Genomic DNA, 17,863 nt, shown 5'->3' with positions numbered 1-17,863 from the left:
TTTATTATCCGAACATTGGCAATACACTTAATCGGGGCTTTATTGTTATTGCATTTTGACAGCGAACACAACACTTCCACAGCACAACACGGATATGACCAAGGATCTCACAGGATGCTGGTGGCCAGCTCATCGTTGCTGGTCTCCTGCGGCACCTCGCTCCCCTCGCTGGACGACAGGCTGTCCACCGAGATGTCGTGGTCGGTTCCCTCCGACCGATCACCGCTCGACACCGCCGACATTGCGCGACTGCCCGCCATCATCGATACTACTCGCATCAATCGGGGAAAGTATCGAACCGGGGAAGCGATTACGGATTACGATACGAATAATTTTGCATTTCATTTCGGCTTTCAAACGTTAAACAAACGATCGGCCTTTACTGAGAGCCTACCGTGAACCATTTTCGACGTGTTGCCTCCCTGTCACACTTATGTACGAATTTACAAGTACAAAAGAGAGGCAACACGTCGAACGTGTTAGTGGTAGGCCCTCTGATTGCGCGATGTATGTTACGCGCTTCCTTATCCCTTAATTTGGCAGAAAATAAAAAACTTGATTTTAACTTTAATATGCACATTTATTTATTATTATGCCTTTAAATATGTCCTAAAAAATGTTTAAAAATTATTTCACTGTAAGATTTCCTGAAAATCGAATGTACAGTATTTTTAACAAAAACGTACGTTCGTCAAACTTAGTGTGTTAAATATACTTAACAAATTTCAAAAAAGGGTATCGAATCAAAGACAATAAAAACATTTTTTTGGCATTTAATCGAAGCAAAATACCAATGTTTAGTATGAGTTCATATATTTGCTACGAAACGCAAGTACAGTAATATAGGGTTAACGATTTTCGAAATGACATTGATTGAGTTTAATATAATGCCAGTGTTACAACAACGCTACTTATATACTTAGGTACTTGCAGCATTTAAATATTTTGAATGAAAAAAAAATACACAATACCACCTACATGAAGTATATTTGAATTGAATTGAATAAAAAAAATTAAAATTAACCATTTCATTTAGTTTCCTTGAATGTAATAGCCATAAGCCAAATTGAACGGAGTTTTATAAAAAAAACGTGTATTGATATTAAGTAGTGTTCGCTTTGTTGCATACTAAGCTGTAAATGAATAACGAATCAAACTATAGCATTCAATCTCTTCTATTATGGCAAAATATAAAGGTAGGCAGTGAAATTTGTCAAATAATTAAAACTGTAACATAACGTCTTGTTAAAAATGCTTAACAGATTGTTTAATTTCTAATACACTGTATATAATGTTTTGTCAAAAATACTTAACAGTTGTGTATGCTTGCTTATTTCACGTAAATAACTTGATTTGACGAATAAGTGTGATATGTAGAGTATACGTAATACTATAATTAAATGTAATAATAGTATATGCGGTAAAATTTCGCGTAATAGAATCGAAAAAAATAAACAAATACCTGGATAGAACGCAGTGTCGACTTTCTACTCGCTATGTTGATTCACTACTAACATATAACATTGTTGCCAGTAAGATTTTATTTTTTTCTTTATTCTTTATAATATAAATGATACATAGAAATTAATAAATTCGAATTTACGTAAAAAATAACATGTCTACATTTTTTCAAAGTAAGTGTTAAGTATACTTGACTGTGTCAAATTAAGGGTTATTAAATTTTTACACTTGCGTGAACTGTTATCAATGCTTTTAGTTTTCTGTCGCACCTATCTGTTTATCTATGCCGGATAAATAATTGAATCGAACTTGTTCCGGTTTTCACCGATGCGATTCATATCCGAGTATGGTTATTGTATATAATTAAGCCGTGCGAAGATAGGCGTAGCGTAGCGGTATTAAACTATGAAGCTTTAAGGTACAAAAACACAATGTATGAAAATGATACAGTTCCAAGTCTTAATCTCAATAAACTCGTCGTAAAGTTAAGACTCTGTCTAAACAGAGCTACAGTCGGGTTTGTCTAAAGTGGTTCATTCTTTGGTATTCTCAGGCTAGTCATGACTTTTGATTTATTCGCACATATATGTTACGAAGAAATTTCTCTTTGTATTCAGCCTTTCGAGCACCGGAAGGCATCGCTAGACACACCTTCTGCAATTGAATCGTCAAAAGTTCACGCAACGTCGCTCGATAATCGGTCGGTGTCGTCTTTACGCTAATTGCTTGATTAATTACAGATCCGACACACTCCGTGTAGGACAAAGCAATTAAAGTTAGTAAAACATTCATTACGAAACTTTTACTTCAGGTTGTTTATATAAGGTTTAATGACACTGAAAATGTATGGTAATGTTTAAAAATTATCCTGCCTACATACACATAAACTAGTCACCAGAAGGAATATACATAATAGTTTTTTTTAATAACTGTGTTTTTCTAATTTGACGTACACGGACGTAACACTTGCCGAACTAATCCGTGAAAATCGCTCATAAATGCGGACACCTTTTTACCAAAAAAAACTTATATCACAAAACAAACACTCGGTAAAAGAACGATTTGATGGAGGGAAAGCGTACACTCGACGTTCACGCGATTCATGCACGAACACTCGCGTTAGGAAACTGACGAACATCGGCACTAGAGTACTAGGGTAGCAGGACTAGAAGGTGTCGGGATACTTGCATGTAGTGCTTCAGCCTGGATAGCGCTGCGCACGGCATGGTGGGCGCCCCGCGACTGTCCCACGACGACCTCGGGAGCACCACGTTCCACCCGAATGATGTTCAACGCACAACTAACTAGGGCTGCCGCAGTTTTTCCGAAACGTTTTTATGGCGCATTGTCTTCGTTTCAATGCAACTGACAAAACTGTTGCTCAAGATTCTCATTACGAAAAACGTAGCATTTTTTACAATTAGGTCAGTAGATGTGCCCGTACGTCGGCTACTGTGGGCCAGTGATTGTTATGTTGGCTAATCTTGGCTTCGATCTCACAATGTTTGGATGTGACTTGTATGAATGGGTTGCGTCATGTGTCACGAAAATTACGCTATTCGCATAAATTGAGATTATATCACTGTTGGATTCGAAACTTTTTTTGTAATTAGTTGTCGATGGGTTATCTAAGGAAATTAATTAGTACACACAATAATAACCATAGCAATCGGTGATTGCTCACCTATTTTAATCGATCTGATTCAGACAAGATTTGCTATAGTAAGACTTCGCTTTAGGAACAGAAGGAGTTTCTGTTGAATTCAACAGTCAGCATACCTAATAAACTGCTAGGCCTAACTACCTACACTACCTGCAGCCTGCCGAAGTATCTTTTGCCGGTTGCAGAATACATTAGAAAATAATGTACATGTTAATTTGGCAAACCAAAACCTAGAACGTAAACAACCTGCGTTTTGATCCTGCCTATGGAGCCATTGGTCGTGAGTTGGAATCCCGGTAAGGGCAATATTTTAGTGATGAGCACAGGTATCTGAATCGTGAGTATATTTAAGTAATAAATCAATTATTACCTTTATATCGTTGTCTAGGTACCTACTCACAACACAAGTTTTATCTAACTTAACGTGGGGCTTAGTCAATATGTGTAAGAATGTCGTATGTATAATATTTACATTTAAACAACCACAACCCTGAAAGAGAAACAGCAGCCGCAAAAACGCGAGTAGAGTGCACATTCCTAGAGCAAGCAAGCACTACGCGACGCATTCAATGTAAATAGTCGTGGAAACGACGGGCAATTACACACGAGACGCTTTGTCGGGTTACTTATATGTAATGTAACATTATAATTACAATAAACTGTGGTAATATATATTATATATATGGACTATTTAATGACTCTATGTAATGTTCCTTCCTTCCTCGGTCAGTTTCTTTAATGGCTTTTGTATATGCAAAAGACTTTCAAAACAAAGCATTTCAGATAACTGAAACCTTTGTCATAAAACATATATTATGAATAATTTATAATACAAACATCCCAACGTTTCGACCTCCTTACAGTCTACCCTCTATACTTTGACGACGAACGCTATCAAGGAATTATCCTTCCTTCCTTCCTTTTGCGTTTCCTTCGAAACGCGGTCGTTCGGCTCGGCTCGCATCGGCCGGCCGCTACCGACGCGTCGCGTCGACGGCTTTTTCGCTCTTATTGCGCGGACATAAAACTTTCCTATCGGCTTTTGCCGAATTCGCGTCGATATATTTGGGGAGACCATTAATATGCTAGTTCAGAGGCAATGCACAATTCATACGTCAAGCGACGGGAGCTGGCAATAGAAGTCAGATTGATAGTTAGATGGTTGTAATTATCGATAATGTGTTTATCTGATGGTGTAGTGCGAGTGATACCGAACTATACGTTATGCTCGACCTGGACTCTATACTCTACAAGTCTACACAATGGATAATTGAGTGAGCCGCGACTCGCGAGTACTGTTTTTGTATTGGGTTGTTAAGCTAATAAAGTAGTAGACTGTGTTATTAAATTTGTCACAGGTATATTACTCGTATTATTAGTAGCGATTCAACGAGACCGTTAGTGACCAGTAGTATTGATTTAGTTCCAGGATCTAGGATGATCTACATTGACGCGCTAAGACAGGTGGAGTCTTTAACTGTAACTACCATTTAAGCCGGCTAATCGTACACATAAGTTTCCAGGTCAGTATTAGAAGTTCACAACAAAATATTGCATAAGTATGGTACCTACCTATATGTACGTGATGATGATGATGCTCCTGACCAATTTCGGCCACAGCGACTGTCTGTGTACTCTGCAGTAAGCAATTTTTAATTCGTGGTATTAGAGTGTAGCAGATCTACTCTCTGGTGCGCCCTTAGGTGGCTCACGTACCCTATCTTCTTGCTAAATACTCGAGCGCATTTTGGGCACGTCAGCACACCACCTACATAGTTGTAGGGAATTGAGATTGGCAGCCGAGACTTAAACTCATCGTATGTACCTACTAAAGGTATGTCTTGTAATGGTTGGCTTTAAAGACCGTTTAAGCTATTTAAAAGTTAAACAATCAACATATATATATGTATATAAAAGTAACGCAGTAGCCGCCGACTTATACGATTATTTAAAGAGCAACGTTTGTATTTTTATTTCACTGATCATCACTTTTGGTTACGCAATCAATTTATATAAAGAATTATACTTCGAGCTTCAACCGAAGACGATTTAAGGTTTACAAGGCAGCAGTTCACGGAATGATGCTGTCTCAGTCACACATTTAGAGCCCACAACAAAAACTAGATTTTTTATCTCACTCGCACACTCCTGGTGCTAGTGGGAACCGGGGCTCGCGCCATTTACGCGTTTTTGTGCGGTCGAAGTCACACGTCTCTTAAATAAAATTAATTTGTAGTATTCCTTCGATTCGAATAAGCACAAAAACATTTACGCCATGGGGAAAAGGAAGAGGTCGCGTTCTAGGGACGACGATTACGACCGTATATTAAGAAAGATTAAGAAACTTGAACAACGGTTAAAAAATCGTCGACGAAGTAGTTCGCGCTCGCCGTCTATTGAACAGGAAAATATAGATGTGAATATAGACGTGCATCAATCGGAAATGCAGTCGCCGTTGCGGGATACGGAATTTACCGAAGCAGGTAGGTTGGGATGACTATTTAGTGACCTACCGCTAGAAAAAACAACTTTGTCGCCGTAAAGTGAAAAATAGCTTCGCATCCGACTTTGATCCTTAACCTATTGGATTAAGGTTTCCTGCCTCCTAAGTGTATATAATTACGAAGTTAGTAATAATTTATTTTTCAAACTTCGCTGTACGTATTGGCTCACGTATATCGTGTGGCTAAATACAAGTTAACTTCCTATATGGAATGTTAAATCTCCACTATTAGTGTCGAGTAATTGACCTAACATCCTATATGGATTGTTAAAGATTGTTTTTCCGCGTATATCGCGTTGAGCAATATAGGTGCCTTTATGGCCTAGCTACTGGTGATCGCAAAAATATGCGTACTATAACTTCCTACCTGCTTGTACGCTAAGCGTGTACCTAGTATTTCTGTTTACTATAAATGCATGTCAGCGCTTTGTTTTTTTGCATTGCAGATAATAATGAAAAGGTATGCGAAAATCTCTCTGGATCTGACCTTGCCGATCATTTGAGGTCGTCTAAGGCAATTAAGAAATCGGGATTAGAATTAAAACCCGTTTACACACCGCGGGTGCAATCGAAAATAGTTCCAGCCACGCAACCTCAACGAGGGGCTTTAAACTCACGGGGGGTGTCGCGGACAGCAGCCTCCGAGACGCGCCCGTACGCCGCTGCCCGGAGACCACCAGCGACCGTTTCGACGACCAGGGATCGCCGTCACGAATCGTCTACGAGCCGCTCGAGCTATCATCGTCATCGAGTCCAGCGAGGGAGGAGGAGACGCTGAGCACCGCGTCGCAGATACACGACCACGACATTCCAGTAGCTGGCAGATTAAAATATTTTTATAAAAACTGGTGTGAGTTAACACATGATCCCATGATTTTGTCTTGGATCAGGGGCTATTCTATACCCTTCAAGGATAAGCCTTCTCAGTCTTCGGTACCTAGCGATCGTTGTTATACTAGTAATGAAACTGAGTTAATCAATGCGTGTATAACTGATATGTTAGCAAAGGGAATTATATCGTCCTGCGAACCGTGTGAAGGTCAATTTATCTCACCGATTTTTACGGTTCCAAAACCAGATGGCACATGTAGATTTATTTTGAACTTGAAAAACTTGAATAAATTTATACAAGTGGAACATTTTAAAATGGAAGACCACCGTACTGTTTTAAAATTGTTAAATTGTAATGACTTTATGGCAACTATTGATCTTAAAGATGCATATTTTTTGGTTTCTATTGACAAAAATGATAAAAAATATTTACGATTCTGTTGGAATTCCCAATTATTCCAATTTGATGTTTTACCATTCGGTTTATGCACGGCCCCTTACATGTTTACTAAATTGTTAAAACCGGTTATACAACACTTACGAAATTTAGGTTTCGTATCGGTTCAATACCTAGACGACTTTCTTTGTATAGGAAGGTCTTACTGGGACTGTTTACATAATGTTCAAACAACAAGAACATTTTTAGAATCCTTAGGTTTCATTATTAATACAAAAAAAAGTATGATGCGTCCTAATACTTCGTGTATTTTCTTAGGTTTTTTATTTAATACCGAAAATATGACAATTAACTTGACCGATGAGAAAAAGAAACGAGTAAAAGACAAGGCTATTAAATTTTCTAAATTGAGTAAGTGTTCTATAAGACATTTTGCCGAATTTCTTGGTTTATTAACTTCAGCTTGCCCAGCTGTAAGATACGGCTGGCTATACACAAAATTGTTTGAAAGAGAAAAGTTTTTAGCTTTAAATTATACTGAAAATTACAATAGAATAATGAAGTTACAGTCGAATCTAAAGAAAGATTTTCGGTGGTGGATCGATAATATTGATGATTCTTACTGTCCTTTATACAGTAATAATTACGACCTTGTAATTTTTACTGATGCCTGCCCTACTGGCTGGGGCGCCGCCTGCGATAACCAATCTGCAGGAGGGCATTGGGACAAGTCTAAATTAGATTGGCATATAAACGCTTTAGAATTAAAGGCCGCTTTCTATGGGTTAAAAATGTTTGCTCGGGATCGTAGCAATTGTCAAATTTTATTAAGGATTGATAACACCACTGCCATATGCTATATCAACAGAATGGGGGGTATTCAACATACCCATCTGAATGATATAGCCAGAGAAATCTGGCAGTGGTGTGAAATTCGACACATACACATTTTTGCTTCTTATGTAAAATCTGAGGATAATAAAATTGCAGACCGTGAATCGCGTCAAATAAAGATAGACACAGAATGGGAACTTTCAGATTATGCGTTTAAACAAATCAAAAAATCTTTTGGCAAACCTGATTTTGACTTGTTTGCAAGCTCACAAAATAATAAATGTAAAAGGTTTGCTTCTTGGAAACTTGACCCTCACTCTGAGGTTATAGATGCGTTCACTTTTAGTTGGAAAAACATATTTTTTTATGCTTTTCCGCCCTTTTGCCTAATCTTAAAGGTCTTACACAAGATTATCGCCGATAAAGCCGAAGGGATATTAGTAGTACCCAATTGGCCATCACAGCCATGGTACCCGCTGTGGTCACAATTAATCGTATCAAAGAGGCTAATATTTGATCCTCACAAATATCTTTTGCATTCTCCTTTCAGAGCCTGCCACCCGCTGCACTCAAGCCTTTCCCTGGTGGCAGCGAGGTTATCGGGCAATCGATTGCGAAAATAATCTTACCTCATACATAGTTCCCTAGACATTATCAGAGCCCCGTTTTCTAATAATACTAATTGCTAAGTACAATTCACCATTAAGATCATGGTGGGCATTTTGCCAAAAGAATGATTATGATTTTTACGAAGCTACACCTTCTCAACTTTTATCTTTCTTAACAGAGACATTTGAGAATGGTGGCAGCTATAGTACACTAAATACCTACAATCATTGCACCAATAACGAGTTCGTTAATGCAATTTTTTTGTACATGTATGTACTAGCTACAAATTGATTAAAATACTCATTTACCAAAGTTTAAATCAATCAATATTGAGTTATCCTCAATAAAATTAATTGATTATTTAAATATGTAGTTTTGTTTATTTTTTTTTTACATACAGGCTCTAAACATCTGCCTTGTAAACCTTAAATCGTCTTCGGTTGAAGCTCGAAGTATAATTAGGAATTAAACGAACTTACCTTGTGAAGTTCAATTCCAATTATGCGAGAGCTTTTACACTCCTGAACCGAAGACGATTACACTCCCACCCATAACCCAAGTTTTACAAAAAAAAAAAATTTTGTTGTGGGCTCTAAATGTGTGACTGAGACAGCATCATTCCGTGAACTGCTGCCTTGTAAACCTTAAATCGTCTTCGGTTGAAGCTCTCGCATAATTGGAATTGAACTTCACAAGGTAAGTTCGTTTAATTCCTAATAATGACACAAAACACAAATCGAAGGCGCCGAGCAATTGAGAAAATGACTACGTATTACGAGTGAGAGGTCGTTACATACACCGTTATAAAGGGATTATGATGTGTAAAACCCACACTAAATTGGTATTTGTAGCGTATGCCTTTATCGTTACGTTACGTTACACGTAAATTAGAAATTTTAAAATTATACGTTAGGAGTATATACCTATAATAGGTATACATATGTTGAAAATAAACATTACATTGCATTGTAATGCTATAACTATCTAGTAAAAACGTATAGAAAGTATCGAAATATTAGTGATATTAAATTAATTTATGCATTCTGCAATTCTAGTTTTTTTACTAAATTATGTCATTTTATTTAGTTTAACTTGCACCTGTTTAATTGCTCTCGAGTGTAATTAGATTCCTCAATAATGCACCAGTTGGTAGATACATTAATCGGAGATCAAATCTGTTTGGATTCCTCATGCTAGACCGAGCGATGTTAATTGGTATTCTAACGGTTGTGCAAACGATATTTAATTCATTACAATTAAATCACGGTCAATGCATTTATTCATGCAAAACCGCGTCATGGACGATGTCCGCTCAAATTCCGCTCAGGGTGCGTAGCCAACATGCCAATCGTTAATGCTCCGTAGCGTAGCGTAGTCATCTCTCTCTCTATCACTCTTCCATATTAGTGCTACAGTGACAGCTGCGTTTCGTTCGCTACGGAGCGTAAATGATCCCACAAATGCTCCCTAACAATAAGAACTTGTACTTTGCGTTGGTAAGTTGGAGTTGAAAATGGGAGTTGACGTTTAGAAAAATACTGGTCATTGAACGTTCACGGGCAAATTGTTTTACATTTTACAGCTGCAATATGCTGCACTTCGCATCAATTATCTTTATATATGCACTTTTTTTTTTAAATACACCGTGTTTTTATTGAATTCCGTTAACTTCGGGGTATGGTTAAGAACGTTTAAGTGAACTAATTGGCATAGTTAATTTTGAAAAAAAAAATTTTTTTTTCTTTTTTTTAAAGAAAAAATTAAGTTTAAAAAGTAATTAAATGTAGCATATAACGTTGTTATAACACGGGCATTACATTTAACTCAACCAAACAATTGAAATCTGTGACATATCAATGTCATTTCGAAAATCGATCGACCGAGATTGTACTTAAGTTTAGTAGCAAATGTATGAACTCATTCTTAACACTAACCAATATGGAAACCAGCCCTAAGGCAAGTGTACACGCTTGTAGAGGCCTTATAGGAAAAAAATAAATTAGTGATTATCTCCGAAATGGAGTTAATTAGAACATCGGTGTCTTTGAGAAAGTTACTTAATTTAAGCTCAGGAATGCACCCTTGAAATTAACGGAAATAAAAAAAAAACACGGTGTATATTGCGTGATTACAAGGCCATGATGCTGGAATTGTTGGATGACAAAAAGTGACGAAAAGTTAAAAGATTGTTAAATTTAATAGTTCATTAAACAAACGATTACTTAATAAAAACTTTTACACCACAGTAAATTATAAAAACGGCTACCGAATGTCTAATGAATAACTAATTATATTAACACTACACTTAAACGCTGCTAATTTTGTTCTCGTAAACTTTTACGTGTTTTTAATTAAGTAATTAAGAAACTTAGCGCAAATTCAATTTGTTTTTTAAAACGACAATCTGTAAAATTTAAATGATTGCAAAATTTGACATTTAAGTATGTAAATCCATTTAAAAAATGTTTCGACTTATTATTAGTACGTGACGTCGAAGCAGGTCCTGTTGGATACAGTGATACCACCAATATTTGAATTAAAAATAGGTATATAGGTATACGATAGGAATAATTAAGACCCTTTTTGCAGGTAACTAGCACGTGCCATTTTACTTAACAATAGATATTATAATAGGATTAGCCGTCGTCGGGCTCTATTAGAAACCTACGAACTATACCTACCTATCTAATGTTTGGGCATTATAAACTTATTTTTTTTTATATGTAATTATTTTTTATCAACAAATCTTTATTTAATAAAATTAATTGTGATATGTGTGTTAACACATAGCGGTATCATAAACGTACCCTAACCTAACTTCTACTTTTTTCCGTCTATCTTTAAAGTTATACATAGGTACCTCCTCGCTTCTAGTACGGGCGACCTACAACTCTTATTACTTTGTTTTATATTTTGCATTATATTAAGATATTATCATGTAGTATAATTGCTAACTTCTACTAAGAATAAATTGTTTTTGTGAAATACATTGATAATAGTAGTAGACCGATGTTTTAGGGTCTACAGAGTGTTAAAATAAAACCGAGTGTTAAAAGCTAGATAAACCCAACTAATCCCAATAAGACCTAGTTTACCCTCTGGGTTGGAAGGTCAGATGGCAGTCGCTTTCGTAAAAACTAGTGCCTACGTCAAATCATGGGATTAGTTGTCAAGCGGACCCCAGGCTCTCATGAGCCGTGGCGAAATGCCGGGATAACGCGAGGAAGAAGAAGAAAAGCTAGATAATGTAAGTAGGGTACTCACTCAGGGCTCTGTCGGAAGTGGTCCACAGCGAACTGCAGCAGCGGATGCCTTCCGTCATGCTGCGGCGTAGTCTGCTCTCTTCTATCCTCCCTCATCTCCCGTTCCCTGTCCCTCTCCCTCTCCCGTTCGCGGACGGGCGACGCGTGCCGAGGCGCATGCTCCGTCTCGTCGCGGGACTCCCGGGTGTCCCGCGTTTCCCGCGAGTCCCGCATGTCGCGGTGAGAGTCCCGGGATTCGCGGGACTCGTTCCGCTCCCTCACGTCGCGGTCCACGCGGTCCTTGGCGATGCCATTTGTGATCGCTTTCGGTTGGACCTGTAACAACATATAGAAGGTTAGGTTAGGTGACTTATTTATTTAACCTTTATTGCACAATACAAGAAAGTACAAATGGCGGACTTAATACCATAAGGCAATTTCTACCAGTCAACCATTGGGCCAAATATAAACATACAATTGGTGCGGAAGGAAAATCAGTACAGAGAGATAAAATTCACTATCTAAATAACTTCTTAGGTGTATTATGATTAGTTTAGTTACATCACTTATGTTGGTCGAAATCACTCATTGAATAATAATTTAGAAACAGTAATCGATAATTTGCTAATTTATAGACAGCTTTTATGATCTGTATTAGGCAAAAGTGGCAAAACTCAGGCAAAAAGCTACTTTATTGGTTGTCAATAAGATGTTTCACTAGCAAATAGATAATTAGAAATCGAATTTATTACCAACTAGGTATGACCTTTTGCCTAACAACGCCACAAATAATACCTGTGAGTAGGCAACAACACAGGATACAGTGTAATAGGATTAAGTAATTAACAGCCGACTATGTCAGTTTCAGCAATGTAGTTAACAATTTACGCATAAAACATTGTACGTGGAAATACCTAGGTAGGGTGACCTGTACATCAGTTAACCACCGCTTTTTCGAACGATCACTATAAATTACTTATAGCTAGAAATTTGCATTCCAGAAATTGTAATTTTCCTAAAGTTTTCACATTATTACGCTTTAAAAAAAATTTGAGTCCATCTTGGGGGTGTTTCTAGAGTTAACCAAGTTCCCATTTAATCTCCATGGGAACTTTATTTGAGTAATTTGCAGCAATTTGTGCTTTACATTGATAAATTTACATAAGTTTCTTTTTCAGTCTACTTCACTAAATAACATCGAATGTCCGAAAGTAACTAGGAAGCTAATTTGTGGTAAAATGTATGTGACGCCACAAGGTGCTACAACAGCTCCACGTCTAAACCGTAAATCACATTCTTCTTCTCAAATACAATCAATGACAGAATATAATTGTCGAATTTACTACTTAATCATTCTGTTCTACTAAAATAATGAATCGCTCCGACATATTAGGGGCAATGAGACCTCATTTTAATATTTGGAATATATAAATAGAATTTACGATCGCGATATGTTCACTAGGTAAGATATATTATCGGCGCGCGCGCAGGAAAGCGTGAATGTCCGCGCACTATCCCCCGAGGCATGCGCTGTGACGACGGTAGGGTTGCCCGTTTAATAGATAGAATAAAGTCTCAGAAAAACACATTATAGTGTCAGGAACAAAAAAGTACATCATAAACATTACAACGGTAGTACAGTACAAAATTACATATACATAGACACTGTTCGAGTTTAAAAATCAACGCATATTGCAACCCCTATTGAATTGTATTGTAAGTAGATATATTGTGGTTATGTTGTACTCGTAGAAGACTATTTTGAGGTCTATGATTTCAATACACTTTGAATCATAAAGTGAAGTTTTTGACAAAGCATGCATTGAAATGGTAGAATTTTGACTGGTAGGCGGCGAGGAAGAATGAAATCCCAATCGTATTCATTGCTTATTTTGATGTTATGTTAGACATGAATAAGCAAAAACAAAACTGAAAATAGGCAATTGTTAGACCAATAATAAAAGGTAATCGAACATCATCGTTGGCACATACATTCGTGTTATTTAAAAAGAAAAAAAAAATTACACAATAGATTTTACAACCAAAATAGGAACCTTCTTTTAAGTAAATAAATACTTGTACCAGAAGACTCCGTTCTTCCATTAATTACAAGGTTTACCATGATCATCTTAAATCTTAAGCTTATACTTCATATAAGGTAAGATACTTTAAATTAAAAACCAAATCATATTTCAATATTTATTACCATGCATTAACAATTTTCTATTTGAAATGTTATTTGTTTGTTCCTTTGGTTTTATACCGTTGTTTTATTTTCTGGTATTTGGCAGCCCTGTGTTCACACATTCCTAACACGGGATGCAGTTGCAGTGTGCGCCGCTAGCCAAAGTTACGTGCTTCGAAGCCCAGTTATAATAACTCTTACATGTTTGTTGCGTTATTGTTACGGACCCTCAATTCGTACTTATCATCAGACATCGTACATGCAATCAGCAGATTGCTAGTTTTATGTTGATCATTATCGTACTGTAAAAACTAATTATCCAAATCGGTAATTATTTCTTATAAAACTAAGTTTTGTACGAAGCTTCAAGAAGTCGGTTTATATGATCTGCTAATCCATTAGCTTACGTTTTGTGCGTTCGTAAATAAATATGTATAAGAAAACTCTAGGAATACGAGAAGCACCTTTTTTATCAAGTTCATTGACGCCTCATTACATTTTGAGGCTTGTATAGTACTTTGGATGAGTATGTAAGTACAATATTGTTGAGAAAAATAAAAAACGGAAAGAACACGAAGGCAGAGATTTCCCAATTATGACTTGCTGATAGTTAAATTGTTCATTACTTTTATTAGTATAGAAAATATTTCTTTACCTTCACTCTTCGTTTCAACGTCTTCCGACTCAAAGTCCGGATGATATCGTAAAAGTTCTCCATGACAATGGCGCACACACTACCTACATACAATCGTCAGTTTCGTTTTCGAATCGTTAATGTAATTGAATCATAGTTTTCACTATATCGCAAGTAATTAGGCCTAGTTAATCGATTGATATTTAAGTAATCAAGTTTGATATTTAATCATTTTTGAAACAATTTCATTTTTTGCAGTCGTATGTCCCTTTTAAGGGTATATTTTTTTAAATCGCTGCCACGGAGTAGCCAATATTGTAATAATTAGTTTGATCGTAGCGATCGCGACCGCGCTGCGCCGGCGACGTGCAGCGGCGGTGTGCGCGCGCGCCGCGTCGTTGCAGCTACCATTATTGGTGCAATCGAGATGCAAGCGATTTATCACGCTTTTTTATATCGCATTCACTGCCACCAACGCACATGTGCGTTCACTGTCATACAAGTTTGTTCCTAGGCCGCGCCCCCTGGCAGTGAATGCGTTAAACCTATGTATTTCAAATTATCATTTTGTATTCTTACTAAAGCTGGGCAGATGGCACTCTTGTTAGAAAAAAAAAGGGTAGGGGTTACCAGTTATTCTCCTAAAAGTCTCTTAATAATCCCTATAAATCCCCGTGAAGTTAACATAATCTTTATAGAGACATCTTCAAACCAACGAGCCGTCAGGGTGGCCGGTAAGATAAACGGTCTTGAATTATAAGCAGATTTAACTTGGTTATACACTTTTTAAGATTTTATTGAATATTCCAAAGAGGGAAAGGAAGAGCTTGAGAAGAATAGAGTAAAATCCATTAAGTAAGATGTAGGTACCTGGCGATTCCAAATTCCCATTTAATTAAGGAAAGTTACACTTAAATACAAATGAGTATGTTCGCGGACTCGGTGATACACATCTCATGATTCCATGTCAGTAACTAGTGCGTGCAACGTCCGACATCTCGGCTAAATTTGTAGTATCCGTTTTGATTTTCTTATTTATGAGTACATAAATAACTAGCAGAAGTACATATTAGGTAAGCGCGCGGGATAGGTGTTAAAATGACCTACCCAAACTCTCATGCTCTTGACAATAAAGTTTAGTTGTGATCTGATATTTTTACCTAAGGACTTCTAATTCTTGTGTGTGTGCACATGCTGCACTTAGAGCAGAAGGAGTGAAGCTCTTCGTTTCTGACTGTGGTGGCAACGAAGAAGCAACTCGATAATTTAATCAAAACTTCATTGTAATTAAAAAGTTAATTGTGTTAACATTAGTACCAATTTTCATTAGAAAATTGATTCACCTCCTGTCAAATTAGGCAAATGCATACCTGTAGCTACCGACAAGTAAATAATGTTAAATTATTACCGCTGTTCCGTTTCCGTTGTTGTTTTTTCCTGCATTTGAGCAATTGCTGCAAATTAGGAGTTTCTTCCAATAATGTTTGATTTCATTAAATAACCCAGTAAGTACCTATTTATTAACTAACTAATACTTGCGTACGTTTTAAATACGATCGTCCAAACAGTAGATTGGCAATCATGACCCATAAGTATTAAGTATAAAAAACATGTTGAATAGATAGGTTAGGGGTGTTGATATCAGTACTTTTGTACTATGTACAATTAATGTCTGTCTTATGAATTTACATACTTTCCTATTTTTAAAATGTTCAGTGTGCATTAGGTAGGTAGTCTTTCTTGAGATGCTCTTGCATGAGAATTTTATCCGTAGGTAAGGAAAGACGAAGATTTAATTTCAACAAAATTCTGGAATGAATCTTCCAACTTCGCCGCAAAGCCTTTATCGGTTTCGGTAGAAGAGTCATAACCCAGATTTTTTGCATTCTGTCCACGGTTCACTGCGTCGGTTGACCGGTAACTACAGTCATGTTTATTATTCATTTCAATAACCCAACCATAATGACCCAAACACGATTGTCATTTGTTAGTTGCAGAGAGCGATTGCTAAACAAACTCCTTTGATATCAATTTGGGGGTGCAACAAAGAATGGTAACATTACCTTGTAAAAATTAATCCCATCAAAAAAAATTCATGCAAAATGTTGCCGAGACCATATGGCTCGTACTGCCAAAAAGTTATCAGATCTCATGTATAGCCCAGCTTCTAACTCTTTCCGGCTTATCTTCACAAATTCTACACCTTAGTCAAAATATGTGGCTTGGCCACCATGACAATTTTTGAAAGTTTTTGGCGTTATAAAGACTACATATGAGTCGCTTAACTTCAAACTCGGGTAAATCCATCTGTCAGATTATGCCATTTTGGTATTAAGGAAAGGTAATATGGTAGATATTTGCTTAGAGGGTCGAATGGATTTACCCGAGTTTGAAGTTAAGCGACACATATGTAGATTGAGCGTATAATTTAGGTAGGTACTGTACTGTAGGTAGATACATTTCAGCGTGTTGCCAAGTGCAAAGTTGGAGCTGCAAATTATTGACAACAAATAAATTTGTTTGAATATTAACTACTAATCATGAATTCATGACACACTTTGATGTTTCAGCGGCTCATGATTTCTTAGCACATTTTTGTATATATGCATTTGTTTTTTGGTGGGATAAGATTTAATTAGAGGTGATGTTACCAGTTGCATGGTCATGGGAAAAAATGTTAATAATAACTAATATGGTCGGTCAAGGCTTCGTTCACGCATCTTGCCCTTGCGGGTAATTGCGTCAATCTCTTGTTATAATGATAAAAGTTATTATTAAGAACTTATGAACCGATGGAGTAATAATGGGTTAAATTACTTCGAGCAATTTAAAGGGTCAGCGGTTGAGCTTGAAGAGTACAAAGCGAAGCGAGGAAACCTCAAATGTTATAACCGAGTGGCCATATTTTGTGGTTACCAGAAGATTACCAGGTAATTCCCAAATATAGAGAAGACTAGTTTTTACCTTGAAGTATTGTAACTTCAAAACTTGTATAAGACTATTTACTTACTCACCATTTAAAAATAAATAGGAAACTTTAAATAAAAACGTGGGTAACATGGTTATTGGGTATTGGGCGTGGGTAAAATATGTAATCTAGGAGGAGAAAGAGGCATGATTTCGTTTTCATTTGCCAAATCATCAGTTTAATCGTATAAGATGTACCGATCGTAAATCCGACGCGATTGTTTGCAGAGTAGTAAAACCAAACCAAAGGTGGATGGACTGTGTGAGAGATGATATGAAACGAACGCAAGTGAATGATGAGATGACGGGCGAGAGAGAAGTGTGGAAGAAAAAGACATGCTGCGCCGACACCAAATGAATGGGATCAGGGCAAGCGAATGATGTTGATGAGTATTAAAACCAAAGTTACTTAGTGTAAATCTTAAAAACCCATACATATTTCACACATTGTGACTAGTGACAAGCTGTGGTTCGGTACAGTAACTACCCGGAGTCCGGGGCGGTTTTCCGAGACCACTCTCACTCAGGTCCGTGCTA

At 37.0% G+C, this 17,863-nt stretch overlaps 1 protein-coding gene across 1 annotated transcript in view; it reads right to left on the bottom strand.

Moving 5' to 3' along the window:
• Window positions 1-17,863, bottom strand: part of LOC134667505 (unconventional myosin-XV) — a 129,265-nt gene that overhangs the window by 13,758 nt on the left and 97,644 nt on the right. The window contains exon 23 of the mRNA XM_063524932.1: window positions 11,563-11,876. Within this exon, the coding sequence (XP_063381002.1) occupies window positions 11,563-11,876 (314 nt within the window). The remainder of the gene's footprint in view (window positions 1-11,562; window positions 11,877-17,863) is intronic.

The sequence above is a fragment of the Cydia fagiglandana genome, chromosome 9 (assembly GCF_963556715.1).
Source record: "Cydia fagiglandana chromosome 9, ilCydFagi1.1, whole genome shotgun sequence".
In the NCBI taxonomy this organism is placed as follows: Eukaryota; Metazoa; Arthropoda; class Insecta; order Lepidoptera; family Tortricidae; genus Cydia; species Cydia fagiglandana.
The sequence above is the reverse complement of the archived record's forward strand: the minus strand, read 5'-3'. Positions and strand labels throughout refer to the sequence as shown.